The sequence below is a fragment of the Haliotis asinina genome, chromosome 15, assembly GCF_037392515.1.
Source record: "Haliotis asinina isolate JCU_RB_2024 chromosome 15, JCU_Hal_asi_v2, whole genome shotgun sequence".
Taxonomy (NCBI): domain Eukaryota; kingdom Metazoa; phylum Mollusca; class Gastropoda; order Lepetellida; family Haliotidae; genus Haliotis; species Haliotis asinina.
Window position 1 is genome coordinate 30,392,538 of NC_090294.1, and position 19,200 is coordinate 30,411,737.

Genomic DNA, 19,200 nt, shown 5'->3' on the forward strand with positions numbered 1-19,200 from the left:
TTATATATATTCAGCGCAGTCGGATCCAGAGGGATCCCACGCGATTCTTTCCCTTCTCAAAAAGCTGTATCCACCCAAGTTCAGGATTGAGCATCCATCTATCTCTCAAGGTGTGTTCAAACGTGTCATATTTTCTTTGTATTGAATCAGAGTCATCTATATGCATGACTTCGCCATTTCGGACCTATTATGTTTTTCCTACTAAAATACAAATCTGTCACTATCTCCCATTAATAGGAAATGAATAAAGAGGAAGTGTGTATCTCATCTATCCTACTCAAACCGTGTCAATAGCGCTTTGTGGGCCGTGCCTCTTGTGTTCACGGTCTCGGTCAAAGGGGAGTAACTCTGTATGAATCGGGTGTACACTATTCAACCAGGAAGCAAATTAAATTTAACAAACACGGAGGACGGGTTTTAGACAACTCAGTGTTATCAGACGTGTGTGACATGAAAAATGTCTTCCCTCCCACCATACGAAGAAATCGTTCGTTGGACTGTGGCCGACACCACAAGATGGCTTGCAGAGGTAGGAGGGATTTAAGTTCGGATTTAAGTATAAAACTTGATTAACCCTATCTGTTCTTGGCGGTAGCAGTAATTCAGCGCAAGTTGATCAGTTGCACGTGTATAGTCCAGTCAATGATCTGTTAGATTATGTGAATGAACGGTGTTTACATATTTACTATTTAGTTTCATGAGGTTATATTCTTTACCCCCAACAAAGCTGACAAGATGAGCAGTGTTCTATATTGTGTTCAACAGGCCAGTGTCAGTCAGTTTTTTATCGACAGAGTGCAGGAACTTAAAAAAACTGCTGTAGCTGACAGAATTATACTAATTCAGAATGACCTCTCTTTGTGACATACACTCTGTGTGAGATACTATACAGTCAGGCAATTACTACTACTGAGACAAAGTAGAGGGGACCTTTGGACATGCTTCGTGTTATCAGAGATTTGACACAAGTGCAGAATGATTTATAGGAAAGGAATATGTACATGATGTAGTGACCATGCCTTTGCTTCAAGAGAGTCAAGTTCAAGATATCAATGTTTGACACAAAAGTATTTGAGTGTACATCAGTATCTATGGTAATTAATACTATGGATGTTTGTGCAGGAGATGACAGTGTAGCAGTGCATTGTTATGATCTGCTTCTTGGTGTGGTGTGACATGAAAACATTGATGTGCTGATATTGATGAGTATACCATATTTGCCATAATAATCAATCTTGGTTCCTTAAAAAAAGGTCAAAGTGAACGGGTGTGTTTATTTTAACACCCAATGCAAGTTAAGATTACTTTTCAGATGAGGAAGTAGGATACACTTGTTTGTTGATGAAACTCAAATGTCTGACAGCCATGTAAACAGTAGAGAGAGTAAGTGAGTGAGTTCAGTTTTATGCCACACTTGGCAATATTCCAGCTATATGGCGACAGTTTGTAAATAGTAGAGTCTGGACCAGACAGTCCAGTGATCAACAGTGATCAACAGCATGAGTATTGAACTACACAAGTGGGATGTGATGATATGTCAACTAAGTTAGTGAGCATAAACACCACATTCCTTTAGTTGCCTCTTACAACAAGCATGGGTCAAGTCTTGTAGTGACTTATCAGTCACAAACAATAAAGTAATATGATATTTTCATTTCATTTGTTTATTTTTCTATCCGATGCTAGTGGACCATGAACAAGAAATGTGTAATGAAATAGTATGACCAAGAGATAAGAAAGATAAAACCAAGAGATCAGGCTAGTCTATATATGGGATATTAATATGTGTATATTGATATACTGTACCAAACAGCAGTTACTTGTTTCTTTTTATAGCCTGTTTAGCACTGAAATGAAATTTATCATCCCAAACTGGGTTCCACAGGAGATATTGCTTACGTGAGATCAAACGATATCACTAAAGATATACTATAAACTGTCTTTTTTCCGCGCCTTTAAATTTTCGCGAGTGATGGTCACTAAATCTTTTTGTGCCTTCTTATTTTCGCGAGGTGATCTTGTTACAGGGGAGTCTCTGAATGTTTTTACACAACACACAGGTGCGTGACCTTTGAGCTGTTATAAAATAAACAGATTTGCGAAGTGATCTAACAACAAATCAATGTAATTGATTTCAGAATGAATCCTTTTTAATTAGGTGTTAGAGCAATGAAAATAGAACGTGATTGAGCCGTGTTAATCCAGATTAGCCCAGCAGTGACACGTGATTGAGCAATGACACCTGTATTGTTTTTGTGTTGTTGACTTACCTGAATAGAGTGTATGATATATCTATATTATAGCGTGTTTTTTTTCTTGCGTCAGACTTCAAGTTCGCGAGAATTAAACGGTCGCGAAAATTTGGCTGTTTACAGTATCATTTTGACAGTAGATTTTGTACAGTGCCCTGACAATGGTATGACGTCATTAACTTCATGATGTCAGAATATTTTGACATCACTGTGCTACAAGTCTATAGGCAGAACTGTGTTTGGAAATGAACATTTTTCACTAAAACTAATGAAGAGTTATGTTTGATTATAAATATAATCTCACCCTCATGTCTGAGCAGGCTTCTTACATTTATAACTAGCATTTTGTATACTCCCACTAGTTTAAAGAATTGAGTACTTTTATCCTTACTGGGAAATGAACACTTCTAACTCTATAAATATAAATGCTTCTCAATAGCCCTAAGCATTTAGTAATTCTATATAACCATCGCTTAACATTCACTCATGCTGTTGTTGAGTTTGGGTGCCACGATGAATTATCATACACGAGCTAATTCAGTTACTGAGTAAGATACACAAGGTATTGCAGACCTATTGAGGTTTAAGTGATTTTTATGTGTTTTTGTACTCCCAGATTTGTAATTAATTGAGTAAATGTGAGTTTTATTGTGTAAAATATGCAAATACTCACCTTATCTGGAGCTCTGTTATTCTGGAAGTGTTGTTGCAAGGATCATCACCTTTAGGAAGAAGCATGAAAAAGTATACAGATGCCAGTGATCACAGTTTTTCTCATGACATGTTAGAAGGTTTTACTGTATGTAGTGATGAACTTAAAGTGTATCATATGTCTAACAAGGGAGAGGATACTTTCAAAAAATGACACTGATTATTCTTTTTTTGAATTTTACATTTGTCATTATGTTTTTGTATTAAGTGACATTGTTACATAACAGCAAAGTCTTCAGTGTTTTATCACAGAATTCTAGGCTTACACTGTCCTAGTACCTGGCTGAGTCCATAGGGACTGTTACTATCCACTGGATATTGTAAGAAACTAGGCTTTGTTACTAACCAGTTGAGATTGTTAGACACTAAGCTTTGTTACTATCCATTGGATATCATGGGAATTTAGGTGTTGACTCTGTCTGATGAAGGTCACAAGAAACACTCATGCTATCAGATTCAGGTCACTGTGAGGAAACAAAGCATTGTCATGATTGTTTTTATCAGACTGTAAGAACATGAGAGCTAGATGATTTTCTGACATATCGTGATAGTATAGCTCTGTCATAGAGGGCACTGCTATAACTGAAATGTTACTACCAGCACCCACAGCACCTAATATCAACGCAGTAATAATGTACATTAGTAAATAAATTATATATCATTAAGAAAAGTTCAAAGATGTATTACGCAGTGAAGAAACATCCTTTAGGCTCTTGGTGTTACGGAATCAAGTATATATCAGTAGAAAATTTAGAGGGGATCTATCATGTATAACTTCTGCTGGTGTAGGTGTACTTACGTTTACATTCCATATTGCAAATAGAAGTGTACTGAGAATTTTAAAGGAGTACTGACATATTTTTGTGCGAGAGAACCTGTGATGGTTTTTGTTATACATGATATTAAACAACTTTTCAGCTATTAAACTTTATATATGTCACATGTACAAAAGCATTTATAATACGCTTGAAATTGATGTTATGCCATACATAAAGCATTTATTCGTATATTACACCTGTACGTCCCTTGTCTGTTGCCCTTGAAAACAGTATGCCTTGTAAACAGAGATTGTGAGATGTATTATGGAGTGAAGAATACATCATTTAAAGGGTCTGTAGTATGTTTTATGAATTAAGGTAAGTATCATTTAGTTAGACCAGGATATCAAGACACATATTCAAATAGTACAGAGTATCAAAAATTCTAATTTATACATGGTTCTATTTCAGAATCATCTTGATGAGTTCAAGGATCCCTTCAAAAAGCAAGGAGTTGATGGATCCAAATTAGCTGTAAGTGTCCTTACTTTCACATGACTTCATAACAGTCCTGGCAAAAAAGGGTGAAATTCAAGATTTCAGCTTCTAATATAGACGTTCTATATTATGAGGACCACATCTCAGAGCATATTCTCTCTGCTTAATAGCGTTCATTTACCAGATGAAGCAGTGCTCCGAAATGTGGTTTTCATCACTATACCAAAGTTTATATCCATATTTCTATGTATGTAGCACTTCTTATTGTCATTAAGATACCTGTATTTCATGTTCAGCATTTGATCAGTTTCTCAGTTTTCAAACTAAGTAAATTCTGCAGGCATTCTGCTTGCCACTGACGAGATGTTTTCTGCATCAAAAGGTAATTTCTGTTATTTATTTTGCAACTGCAGAATTGTGGAATCAAGGATGGACTGTTTAATGCTCTGTTGTCCATTGAGCAACTGTGTGAGATGATGAAAGAGTGTTGTAGGTAATCTGTGACATTTGGTCTCCATCATCTCCATGATACAGGCGATGTTTCTGTCACCCGCTGTTGTCATATTTCTTTCATATCACAATATAAGGAATTCAGATGAGTGTTCTCTTGCTTAAGTTGAGTGGTGGGGTAGCCTAGTGATTAAAGCATCCCCTGAAGACTCGGGTTCGGACAATGTCTGGTGGTCTGGTGCTGATTTCTGGTGTCCCCCACCATGATAGTGCTGGAAATTGCTATTGCAACATAGAGTCAAACTCAATCACTCACTTTTGCTTGCGGTTTTACAATTACAGCTGAAAAAAATTTGAATTTGAGACAATTTTTAATTACCGGTATTGCACATTTACTTTTGAAGTCAAATGTTAATATTTAAGGCAAGAAAGAAAATGCACTTACTAAACATCTAATATGGAATACTTTATCATGAAAAATTATTGTTCTCATAAATAGCTTATGTGATTAGGTTGCAAGAAATAGGTGTATAGACCAAGTACAGAAAATGATAAGGAGAGTTATTTTGGTATCGGTTCCCACTTGACAGGCCTGCAAGCCATGACAGTAGGACCAGGATGCTGGAGTATCAGTGTTCATCTCAGGATGCTTACTGCTTCCTAGTACACAGGACAGGACACACAGGGAATCACTGTATTCACTGTAGATGTAGGCTAATGGCTAGTCCCTGAATATATAAAATTAAGGCCGAACCAATTTTATTGCTTGATTTACAGATCCACAGATCATATTTTTTCAATAATGAGAAATAAATAGAATCAATTTTTCCCACTCAAAAGATATAATTTCAATATTTTTGGCCAAAATTGTAAATGTGCCAGAAAATGCTTTAGATTTTTTTTACACTTGGAGTGGACCAAAGTGGTGTAGTGCAGACTGGCTTCTTATGCCAAAGGCCTGGGGTTCAAATCAGAGCCGATGGAGACACCAAAATTTGTGACTTGGGTTTCATACTATGTTTTGTCCCAAGGCAAGGCACTTTGTCCACATTGCACTCAGTCCACCCAGCTGTTTAAAATGGCTACCTGAAAATGCAGATGTACGGACCAGTGCGGTCATGCTTAGCGCTTAGTAGCAGCTTTGAAAGTACAGTTCCATTAGGATAATAATGTGTAGGGCATTGAGCAGACTTGATGTATGGACTATTGCGCACAGTAAGTATATAGACTTCATAATTGCTAACAGTGAAATACTTTTAGCATTTGAAAGGACTGTTACTTTGACTGGTGATTTGTATTTGTACTTTTTTCCTCCTGCCTTTAGGCTTTTGGAGACAAAAATCTGTCAAACAAGAAATAAAATCTTTAGGATAGTAACAAACATACCCATTTAATTTGAAAAACAGTTTCAGTGAGGTTGGAAATTATGAACCTGGGAAAATCTAGACTTGCTTCATTTAGAACTTTAGCATTGAAGAGAGGCCTAAGTAATAGGGAGAATGATGTGATTCAGTCATTGAGGTCTCAATGCCCCTCACAGTTACAGCTCTAGTGTGCCATGCTAAACACCCAGGTCTCAGTGCCCCACAGTTACAGCTCTAATGTGCCATGCTAAACTGTAGGTCTCAGTGCTCCATGGTTACAGCTCCAGTGTGCCATGCTAAACATGCAGGTCTCAGTGCCCCACAGTTACAGCTCTAGTGTGCCATGCTAAACATGCAGGTCTCAGTGCCCCACAGTTAGAGCACTATTGTGCCATGCTAAACATGCAGGTCTCAGTGCTCCATGGTTACAGCTCTAGTGTGCCATGCTAAACATGCAGGTCTCAGTGCCCCACAGTTACAGCTCTAGTGTGCCATGCTAAACTGCAGGTCTCAGTGCTCCATGGTTACAGCTCTAGTGTGCCATGCTAAACTGCAGGTCTCAGTGCTCCATGGTTACAGCTCTAGTGTGCCATGCTAAACATGCAGGTCTCAGTGCCCCACAGTTACAGCTCTAGTGTGCCATGCTAAACATGCAGGTCTCAGTGCCCCACAGTTAGAGCACTATTGTGCCATGCTAAACATGCAGGTCTCAGTGCTCCATGGTTACAGCTCTAGTGTGCCATGCTAAACATGCAGGTCTCAGTGCCCCACAGTTAGAGCACTATTGTGCCATGCTAAACATGCAGGTCTCAGTGCTCCATGGTTACAGCTCTAGTGTGCCATGCTAAACTGCAGGTCTCAGTGCTCCATGGTTACAGCTCTAGTGTGCCATGCTAAACATGCAGGTCTCAGTGCCCCACAGTTACAGCTCTAGTGTGCCATGCTAAACATGCAGGTCTCAGTGCCCCACAGTTACAGCACTAGTGTGCCATGCTAAGCAAGCAGGTCTCAGTGCCCCACAGTTACAGCTCTAGTGTGCCATGCTAAACATGCAGGTCTCAGTGCCCCACAGTTACAGCTCTAGTGTGCCATGCTAAACATGCAGGTCTCAGTGCCCCACAGTTACAGCTCTAGTGTGCCATGCTAAACATGCAGGTCTCAGTTCCCCACAGTTACAGCTCTAGTGTGCCGTTCTGAACATTCAGGCTTAGTTCCCCACACTATGCTGAACACTTAAGATTGTTCTTGGTGGGTCCTGACATAAAATAAGTTTTGCTAGTACTCAGCAGTACGCATTTCTGAAGACATATTTATTGTTTTGGGAAAAGAATTAGAGTACTGCTTGCCTTTTGTTGAAATAGTCCTACACCTAGGACTGCCCTTTTGAGATTGTATCTGACTTCCTGCACAGTAATATCATCCTTACAGATGTGTTCAAGCAGGCTTGTTTACAACAGGATGTAGGAGCTACTGCTGATATTTCTGTGAGGAAGTATGCAGCCTATAGCGCATGCTGCTTTCCTGATGGTTCCAGTTATCATACAACCCCACAGAAAAAGATCTGAATTGGAGTTGTGCTTTATTGGTCAAACAGGACCTTTGTCATGCTCTCTTGGTTACGGCCTACTCTAATTTCATATTTCAGAAACTTAAAGATACTGATATTGATGCTTTCAAGGTTGCATCTACCAAGAAGAGAATGTGAGTATCATGATCATCCATAACCCAGTCACTTTGCAGTCCCTAACAGTTTCCATCTATAACACTAAACATCCACCTACCTGCAGTAGTGGATAAATTAAAGTTGTGGATGGTTGCTGTGGTAGACTGACAGTTGGTGGATGATTGCTATGGCAGACTGAGAGGTGGTGGATGGTTGCTATGGTAGACTGTCAGGTGGTGGATGGTTGCTATGGCAGTCTGAAAGGTGGTGGATGGTTGCTGTGGCAGACTGACAGGTGGTGGATGGTTGCAGTGGTAAACTGTCAGGTAGTGAATGGTTGCTGTGGCAGACTGAGAGGTGGTGGATGGCTGCTGTGGCAGACTCAGAAAGGGTGGATGGTTGCTGTGGCAGACTGTCAGCTGGTGGATGGTTGCTATGGTAGACAAGTGGTGGATGGTTGCTATGGTAGACTGTCAGTTGGTGGATGGCTGCTATGGTAGACTGTCAGCTGGTGGATGGTTGCTATGGTAGACAAGTGGTGGATGGCTGCTATGGTAGACTGTCAGTTGGTGGATGGCTGCTATGGTAGACTGTCAGTTGGTGGATGGCTGCTATGGTAGACAAGTGGTGGTTGGCTGCTATGGTAGACTGTCAGCTGGTGGATGGTTGCTATGGTAGACTGTCAGTTGGTGAATGGCTGCTATGGTAGACTGTTAGCTGGTGGATGGTTGCTATGGTAGACAAGTGGTGGATGGCTGCTATGGTAGACAGACAGATGGTAGGTGGTTACAATGGAAATCATGCAAGGGGTGGTTGGTTGCTATGGTAGACTGACAATTGGTGGATGGTTGCTATGGAAGACAGACAAGTGGTTGATGGTAGCTCTTGTAAATAACAATTATTCACTTCCTTTACATCTACACTATAACTATTCACCTTTACATCTACTTGAAATTTATTCACCTCCTTTGCATCTACACATCTGTTCACCTCCTTTACATCTGCACAAAACCTATTCACCTGCTTTACATTTTAGTTTATGTCTACACATCTATTCCCTTCCTTTATGTCTATACATCTTTTCACCTCCTTTTTATCTGTACAAAACTATTCACCTCCTTTGTGTCTACAAGAAAAAACTATACACCCCCTTTCAACTATTCACCATGTTATACAGAGCTACAGATAAGGTGTGTATTTGTTTAAAATACGCTATGGAAAAGTTGAAATACCCGAGAAAAATAAATGGCAATGTATGAAAAAACACTAAATATTTACATTTACGCTATGTCAAAGTAACAATGCGTATATACCCAATACATCAAAATCATGTCGCGTGTTCTATCAATTTTATCTTAAAGGTACTAGAAAAGGTTGTTCTGAGACAACTGTTGGAACATCATACTAGTGCTGCAGGGCTTCAGGCAGAATATAGGCAGAATAATAGCACCGAAACAGATGTACTTAAAGGCTGATGACATACATGTCTTTTTGATATCTCTATTGGATCTGAGTGCGACGTTTGATATGCTGTAGCACTCAATTCTATTAAAGTGGATGGAAATAACATATGACATTCGAGGTACAGTGTTAGCATGGTTTAAATCTTATGTCAGTGGACATTCACCGAGAGTTGAAATTGATTCCATGCAGTCCGACCCCAGTTCCCTCATGTATGGAGTTCCACAGGGCTCTGTCCTGGGGCCAATATTGTTTACTTTGTATGTTCAACCACTCTCAGAGGTCATCTCTTCCCATGACTTTGAATTTTAGAAATATGCAGACTACACCGAAATGTCAAAAAGTGGTCGTCCACAGGACTTCGATGGCATTCAATGCATTGACGACGTCTTGGAATGGATGCTCAGTAATAAACTGAAATTGAACACTGAAAAAGCAGAACTTATGCCATCTAAAACTCATTAAAGATGAGTCAGCTGTGGTAGGACAGAGTGATATTCCCTTTCAACCTTGTGTGAAGTACGTAGAGGTGCACCAAGATCAATCACTCTCCATAACCACATCACCAGTGTATCATGCGGTTGCTTCCTTGAGATGTGCAGACTTGCTTTCATTAGACGATATCTCACAGAAGACGTAGCAGCCACTCTTGTAAGTCGCTTTATCACTTCAAGATCGGACTACTGCAATTCAAATTTCTTTGGTCTCCCTCTTGATGAGATCGCTCGACTCAAGCAAGTACAGCACAGTGCAGCTCGTCAAAGACGACATTTCATGTTCACATTTTGATTAAGAATCACATTCTGGCGATTGCGAGTGGGAAGTGACTGGTCCTGAGCAGCAAAAAGGAAGCCCTCAGTTTCACATTTGAGACCAGCTGACTTCATCCAGGCGAAGGAGTCAGTTGGATTGCTGTTCTGGTCCACACACTGCATATACACATGATGCAATGGCTTCTCAGACAGCTTCTCCACAAAGGACCGACTCTGGGCAGACTTGGTGAAAGACTTCACCTTGTGTACTCCCATCACTGTACCGTCCAGCAGTACATTGCCATCAACAAAATCAACTTCAAATTTCAGATTGTGTCCAACAACCTTGGCACACTTAAATTACTATTATCATTATTATTATTCTTGATCGAAGCTGATCAATCTTTTCTTTCTGTAAACAAATGGGTAATGCTGAGCAAGTGCAATCGAAAACTTCCACACGCTCAAAGGAAAATATCAATTCTTTACGCTTTACAAGAAGAAAACAACTTCATTACAGGACTGCTAGATGCATTCATAGGCAAGTGCTGTGTTTAATAATCAGAATCCATTGCCGTTGATATTTTAAATGAACTTGTAATATTAGCTGTTCACGGTGGGTAAGTGAAACAACATGGTGGGAACAAGGTTTCGAAAAAAACTGACTGTTAGAATGAAGACATGGCTGTTATATCATCCATCAGCCATCATGGTATCTTGTTTAACACCAATGCAGATGTATACGTAGAGTAAGGCATGTATTATATCTTACAGCACATTTGGATAAACGTTAATAATAATATCAGCTGTAGTTTGGTATTGTTGGATGAATTTTGTCTCTCTCTTATTGAATGTTGCACATGTTATACTTATTTGAAATGAATACCCAGATTTCAAAAAGATGATGGGTATCCAAAACTATAGGTACCCACTTGAAATGTAAAATTATTTTCGACTTTGTTTCAAAAGTATGGATATGATACCCACAAAGCTAATCTCGAGTTCTGGTTATACATCTACACAGTAACTATTTAATGTCAGTTTGGGAGAATGCTTTCTTCTCCCTGGCTTTATTAGAAACCTTCATCAGTTAAAGTTTACCTTGCTGTAAGTAATGACAGAGGGTTGTATTGTTGTTTCTGGTTTCTTTTCTTCAGTCAACTAAAGAACGCTGTCAGTAACATTGACAGAAGCAGATTGAACAGTCTTCCTAGAACACAGGGGTAAGACATGAGCATTATGTTCAGTGTGTGCCTAAAGGGCGTGTGTGTGCATAAAGGGCAATGGAATCAAATGGCATGCCCCTTCATAGTGTCAGCATTCCATGATTTAGGCACTGTGCTATAACTTGTTGATCTTAGCAGTATGGAACATTCTTCACAGAAGCTGTAATTTTATTGATGTGATGCTTATGTGATTCTGACTAGATTGTAAGTCATCAGATAGAACGTCTATTAAACCAAGAATATGTCTGTTATAAGAAAACCCACTGTCTACTGACCTACCTCATTGTATTGGCCAGACAATAGAGATACTAGGCAAGGTGAAGGTCACTATTTGAAGTAGGATGTAATTGTGACAGCTTGTGTTTGTACTTTCAGAATGATGAGCACCTTCCGTAATATGCCGTCAGAGCCGGTACCTCCACCAAGGCCACCAAAGAGACAATGTAGGAAGTTTTATGCATATTTTTCATGTATATTTATTTATTTGTAAATGAATGCATGAGTAAATTTGAAATCTGGTCTTTCTGTTAAAGATGTAAGATATTCAAATTTGAATTCTACTTTCATTGTGCACGAGACCTTGCACCCTAACAACCAATTAGAAAAGTAGAGGTTATCGTAATGCATCAATGTTGCTATTTTTAGCCTAGGTTTTTCCAAAACAGCTGTTTCTTATTTGAGTCTATGTTATTGTGAAAACATAATCTGTATCAAGGAGAAATAGAACTGACAGAGGTAATTAGAAAATTGATTTAAAATTTGCAAGACAAGATAACAGACAGCCTTTGAAATTAGCAGACATTTAAACTTTGTACTGGTCAAAGAACAGTATATACCAGATAACGGAAACACTGTTAAGAACTGGTAACCTCCGACAGCAGACCTGTGGTTCAATTCATTTCAAATATTGAACACAAATTTGACAAACTTAGTGGCATAGTGTTCATATATAAAGTGCGGTGCATGTTTGATGGCAGAAGTATCAGTAGCAGAACGATCATACATTTGTTTGTCCAGCCGTCCCAGTGGAACAAGCTCCCCCTCCTCCCTCATCACGTCATGCTGGGTATAACGATGATGATGACGATGCCTACAGCTGGGGTGATGAGTTTGACTACCAGTCAGACCCTGAAGACCAAGATGTGAGTCCATTATTGTTCATTCCTGTGTTCACCTGTCCCCTGCAGCTTTCACCAATCTGCACCAGTTGTATCCAGTTTTTACAAGCGTATTCCAGGCTATGCGTGCCAAGACCAGATTCATGTCAGTATGCACATGATCAGACTCCTTGGTTTTACACACACAATAGTTCAAGTAAACCCAATCTTCTGAAGTTTTCACACTCTCAAAAGTTCAAATAAAACCAATCTTCCACAGTTTTACACACAAAAATTCAAGTAAAACCAATCTTCTCCAGTTTTACACTCACAAATGTTCAAGTGAAAAACCAATCTTCTCCAGTTCATACACACGGAAAAGTTTGAGTAAGTTTATACATACACTCAAGTGAAATCAGTCTACTCCAGCTTGTACCAGTTAATGTACCCATCCAGCAAGACCAGTTGTCAGACTATGTTTAGTATTGGTGACAGGGAATGAGGAATGGTTGCTTACTGCTTGTTCCATCCTCCTCTGATTCCATCTATCTTCTGATCCTCACTTCAAAATCACATGACTCTCTTGCAATCACAAGAATCAACTACAGTGTGAGGGTTGAAGGCCAGGTTCTATGGATGCTAGTCATCTGTCAGCATATTTATAAAGAAGAAACACAACTTTGCATGTTATTGAGAATGTAAATGCACATTTATTTCTTTCCTAAACCTACAATCAAGGTTCATATGTGTGGGAGATCTGAGATTTGGACCCACAAGTAGATATTCCTAGACAAGCTGTGACAAGCTGAGACAAGTTGACCATTCTGCAGAGTACATATTTGAGCTGCAGTAGTTGCATGACTTACCCACAGATGCACAACCACACAGTTCCCACAACACCCAGACAACCTGGAAATTTCACACCTCAGATTCTAGTCTTGGAATTTGGAAAAAATGGAGTAAATCATGAAAAATCATGGAATGATCTTGGAGGTTTATGTAGCAAAACAGTATATCTTACCAGCACTACAGGGGCTATGATCAACATACTAAAAAATAGGTAACATTGCCACACTTGATGTTTCATTTTTATTATGTCATCTTAAAGAGGTGTGAATGGACAGGATTCACACCTCTTTCTCTTGAAAAATTGTGGAAATTATTCTTCACAAAAGTGTGGGAACCCTGAGTAGAATCACCTTGAAACACATACCGAAATTGTTACAAAGGATTAGATATGACATGTAAAGGTTGTACACAGGTATTTTACAGTACAAACCATTGCTTGTATAAGTAGATGTCCAATGAGCATCCAAATGACGTTTGTTTGGTGTGTTGTGAACAGGACCATCGCAGACGAAAGGTAAGACGCCGCAAAACAGAGCTAGAATATCTTTGTAGGACTGGTGCTTTTAAACAAAACAAATAAGGGCAGAGCAGGACAGATGTTGATGGCATACTATGTTTTGTGTTTGTTTGTGTATTGTTGTTTTGGGATACACAGGGAAGTGTGTTAATGTGTCTTAATTTTATTTTCTTTGTTATATTGATTTCACACACTTTGTCATTTCCATTACATTTCATTATGTCACCGTTTCACACCTCATAATCTATCTCTCAGCTAAACAGTCAGGAATTTTGTTTTCATTTTCACAAACATAAATGTTCGTAAGCAGAGATTTGGCAACATCCCTTTATCTAGTAACCACAATGGTGCTTGCTGTGTCATGTGAGAAGGAATGGTCAGACCACATTGATGGTTTCCTAATATGTGGGTATTTCACTGGAAGTATCATGCTCAAGTGAACTGACTAATGCTACAATCAAGAAAAAAACTGATATGGACAACTATTATAAACAAAAATGACAAGGAGTAATTGGCTCCTTCCATTAATATATAAATAGAGCAAGCTTTTCTTTTAAGTACCAATCATTCCTGTTGTAGTGTACAACCCAAACTGTGTTGTAATCTTGTATCTGCCAATCGAGTTATATCATCCCCATATGAATGTCCCATTGTTATCCAGCTGTTGTAGTTGATCTTATTTAAGGAGCAGAGTAACACTATGTTGCTTTTGATCATCTCCATCTTCAGATTCCACAACTACTCATCTTTCAAAATAGTTCAATAACAATCTACCAGTGATTGTTTCTGCACATCTCAAACAACAGATAGTTTTTTTCTGTTTTTTTAAAGAAAGGGTTTTCTTGTATTTATATATTACCAACTGACTTCTGTCTCATTATTAGCAATGTTTTAGAAGCACACAGAATAATAAGCCCATACCATAATTGTGATGTGTGACAAAAAATCACACTGTTATATATCACTCATCACCAGTTCAAATCTTATGGTAACTTCCAAGACAGACCCCCACCTCCCCCCCATGTTGTATGCAAAAAAATGGCAAACCAAAAGAATCCTGAGTTCTTGAATAGTTTATCACATTATGTGATTGTTTAAAAAATTATAAAGAATCGTGAGCATGTGATTTTGACATTTTTCCATTACAAAGAGTATATCCAGTAGAATTGTAGTTCCTGATTTGAAGTTGACAATAAAGATGGAGCAATGAACGGTGAGAGATTCAAATACCCACATGAACTCTCATGTTTCCAAATGAGCGCTTTCTCTCATGATCTTATTATCATCCTTTGGCTTTTTTGCCACTTTCTCTTATTATGGATATGTAGTTATAAATAGTTTTGAAATGATATATATGTACTTTTAATCCTAAACACTGCGCTTACATTTCACTTCACTGGGGATATTTTCAGCAGTTCTTCATATTTGTTTCAGCCTATTCACTTTAAAATCCACCAGGGGTATGGCATCCAGATTACAAGTGGTAGACACACTGAGTACACTTGAAATTGATAAGACTTTCCACAGATTGGTGGATAGCATCTATTTTTATTACAGACTTATTACAACCAAAATAAAATATTATCTTAATTACCCGTTGATGAAAAAAAAAATCCCATTTGCAATTCCTAACTGTATTCAGAAAATATACATAAAGAAATACATGGTGACCAGCAATAATTACATCAAAATATGTTTTCAACACATCATCATCATCATCATCATCATCATCATCATCATCATCATCATCATCATCATCTAAAACAGGTAAAACAAAAATAGAGTTTTGGAAGTAGTTTGAAGGATGTTCATGCACCATTATGAAATCCTTCCAAAGGGGCACGAGTCACTATTCGGCTTGTCACGGAATAACATGATTGGTTACGAATGAATTATATAACTTTTACATCATGTAGCTTAGAAATGGTTAAAGATCAGACATGTTTCCTTGATCCAAAAGTAATGACAAGATCAACTTCTGTGGAGCCTGTATACTGTATATATTGGTGCCATGGCTCCAGCCAACTGCTTGTCATGTTTATTCTGATGTACCGGTGTTTTGTGTGTGATGCTGTGTGGCCTGCTTGTGCAAATACTATAGTAAACTTATTTTTCAAAAATATAATGTTGAAAAACAAATTAGCAACAATGTTTATCACATACCAAGAATTTATTATGGCTAAAGTGGCATTTGCATTTGTGAGTACACTGAAATTATTGATTCACAGATCGACATTAAAAATCGTAAATGTGACAAAAAATCAATTCTATAGCATATCTTATCAATGCCATGCCTAATAATCACTCATGCCTGAGTGAGACACTTGGTAAATGCTCAATGATGCATGTTTGTTTGATCAGGTATTCGTCATAGTTTTGCTTGTACCCCAAGCAGTGAGTCACTTTGGTTAACATTATTCAGTTAAAGGTCACATGCAACACAAAACACAACTTTGCAGATTCTGATGCCTTTCAGGATGGACTTACAGAAACAAGTTATCAAAACTGTAAATTCAACTTATAAAGTTGAAAAATAACACAATGAAAAATTGCCCGCGAATTTGCAACTCAAACAATTCACTAATTTTCCCCTGGCACTGGGGGAAAAAAGTGGTGTCACCAGCTTTGCTATGCTGCGCACATAGTGCATACACAGTGCTTAGGTTCATTCAGCTTCTGCTGGATATGCAACTCATACAAACACAGCAAGTAATGCAAGCAAGGATTATCAATATGGTCGAAGTTGGAGATCCGAGGTGTTTCTTGTGATTACAAGCCTCTTGGGTCTGCAGTAATACATATGCCCTGGCCCCATACATGCAGATTTACAAACCATGTCTTCTTCTTTAAGTGGCATTTTAGAAGTTGGTATGATGAGAATGAAGACTTGGATGGACTGTTATAGAAAGAAGTTGTCTATTGATAAAAGTCTTCATAACAAAACCATGTCTGTTATATGGCTGGTACACCTGAGCTCTGTCTCTGTCACATTATATTATTACAAAGACAGGCAGGTATGATCCTTATACACACGAGATTTTGTTATATATGTGGGTTGCAAACAAACTGCATCTATTTTTACCGGATGACCGGATCAGAGGGAGACTGTTGCAAACTCAGATTGTCAGTTTCAAGTTCTGCTTGGTACATGGACAAACAACAGATTCCAACCATGCAATTATTCACCATCTCAGTATTTGTTGATTGGATCGAATGGATATACAGATAGCATTTATTTACAAAATCCAACATCTCTATATACATTATATAGAGATAACAACTTCTTCTGAAATACCAGTCAAACAGATTATCTCTATATACACACAATGAGCTCTCTACACATCGGCATGACTATGCTTCTTGTAAGAGGCGACTCATGGGATCGGGTGGTCAGGCTCGCTAACTTGGTTAACACGTCACTGGTTCCCAATTGCGCAGATCAATGCTCATGTTGCTGATCACTGGAGTGTCTGGTCCAGACTTGATTATTTACAGACTGCCACCATATAGCTGGAATATAGCAGAGTGCGGCGTAAAACTAAACTCACTCTCTCTCTCTCTGCGTATCGGCAAATTAATCAGCCAATGAAACGTCTTTGTTATACTTGAGTGCACACTCACCCACTCTGACCGGGTTCGGTCTCCAGGTGCTTCATTTCGAGGAAAGAAACCTCTGTCATGAATAAGTGATAGTTGTGTTTTGATTATGTTTGATATTTTGGTTGCATGTGACCTTTAAAATGCTTGTAAAGATTTGTTACTTGTAAATCATTTGTTATTTAGTGTAACTACATAACGACTTGTATATTAAATCCCAAGTTACTTCACTGTATGCTTTTTTACTTGATTTTATTGTGGATTGTTTAAATGTGCATGTGTCATTGGATTGTGAATACGTTTGTGTGTGTGTGTATGCATATACAGTATGGTTCAAAATTATTGAGAATAGCTAAAGCATTTCATATTATTAAACGAGAACAAATCAGATAAAATTGAATGTATTGTGAAAGTGAACTGACCTTTTCATGTTGTGTAGGTAACAATTTAATATTTTTATCAAGTCTCCTTGAGCTTCACGGCACAGTCTAAGACGGGTAGGCATATTTCCTATCAGAGAGGTTAGTGTCTCGTGAGTTATGCTGTCCCAGTATCGGACCACTTCTCTCTTCATGTCTTCAATTTTTGTCAACCCCTTTTGATTCACACATTCCTTCATCATCCCCCAAATGTTCTCAATGGGATTTAAGTCCGGACTATATACAGGAAATGGTAATGCAGTCACATTTTTCTCCTGAAACCACTGCTTGGCATGTTTTGCAGTGTGTTTAGGATCATTATCTTGCTGCAAAATCCAGTCATTTCCATAAAACACATGTGCACTTGGAAGGAGAAAATTATCTAATATGTTAGTGTAGCGTTGACTTGTCAGATTTCCCTCAAACACACACTCGTTCCTAATAAGGATATCCCTCCCCATACATGAAACTTTGGGCTGTATTTAGGTCGTCGATACAACGGTGCTGACGCAGACTTTGTCCATATTTTCACATTATTGGGATATACCCATATTGAGCTTTCATCAGTAAAAATCACATTTTCCTAGTCAAAGTTTTCATGTGCCAAACACCACTCAACACGCCTGTCTTTATGTTCTTGTTTCATGAGAGGAGAAGGAATTCCAGTCTTTTTCTCCCATCCAAGATCAATCAAATTTCTTCTAACTGTAGATTTTGATACAACTGTTGATCCCCTTTCTATCATTTCATACCTGATGTTGGAGATGCTTGCCGTTTGCTTTTTAGACGCTAAAATTCCCAGCCGGACGCGATCTGAGAAGTCCAATTTTCTGGGTCTCCCTGCTCCTTTCTGGTGCCCAAAATCCTTTCCCTCTTTAAAATTCTTCCTAATCCTATACACAGTAGAAAGAGGAGTTCCTGTTCTCTCTGCCAATGTATTTACATCATCAATTCCTTGATTACACAACTCAAAAATCAACCTTCTTTTATCTTCAGCAGACATTGTTGACAGTGCTGAGGAAAATGACGTCTGCTACAAATTCATGGGAGATAACTCTAATTGTACTATACTCAGTAGGCCAAGATGAGTTACCTCCCTTATACCATTACTTAGTTTTAAGTATCAGTGAATCAGTTGAGGTGTTAGGATAGCTCAAAGTAAGAAGAAAAATTCTCAATAATTATGAACCAGACTATATATGTCTGTGTGCCTGAAGACCATCAACACAATCACACTATGTAGATCATGGGTGCCCATCACTATGTTTTGGGCCAAAGAGGACTTGTTCAAATTTGAAATACGTCTACATACTCATACCAAAAGCTGCTTTCTAGATCATTTTGTCGCCATGAATTGTTTTATCAAACAAACAAAATGAAGATATTTCTTCAAGAATCCTCTTTGAATAATCTAATGTGTAAACGTTCGAAGGTATTCATGGAATATACAGTACAGTGTTTAGTATCACAAGATACTGTATTGTTGTTGCCGCAGTATCTGACCCGTGAAAGTCCGGATTAAAACTGGTCTTCAGTGACACATGCTTGTTGTATGAGGCGACTAATAGGATCGGGTGGTCAAGTTA

At 38.5% G+C, this 19,200-nt stretch overlaps 1 protein-coding gene across 4 annotated transcripts in view; it reads left to right on the forward strand.

Moving 5' to 3' along the window:
• Positions 1 to 370: 370 nt before the first annotated feature.
• LOC137264882 (SH2 domain-containing protein 6-like) overlaps positions 371 to 19,200 on the forward strand; it is a 53,409-nt gene continuing 34,579 nt past the window's right edge. For all 4 annotated transcript variants that reach the window (XM_067800231.1, XM_067800232.1, XM_067800233.1 and 1 more), the window contains exons 1-6: positions 371 to 529; positions 4,193 to 4,255; positions 7,679 to 7,734; positions 11,067 to 11,132; positions 11,511 to 11,578; positions 12,153 to 12,277. In XM_067800231.1, the coding sequence (XP_067656332.1) occupies positions 458 to 529; positions 4,193 to 4,255; positions 7,679 to 7,734; positions 11,067 to 11,132; positions 11,511 to 11,578; positions 12,153 to 12,277 (450 nt within the window). In that variant the 5' untranslated portion in view covers positions 371 to 457. The remainder of the gene's footprint in view (positions 530 to 4,192; positions 4,256 to 7,678; positions 7,735 to 11,066; positions 11,133 to 11,510; positions 11,579 to 12,152; positions 12,278 to 19,200) is intronic.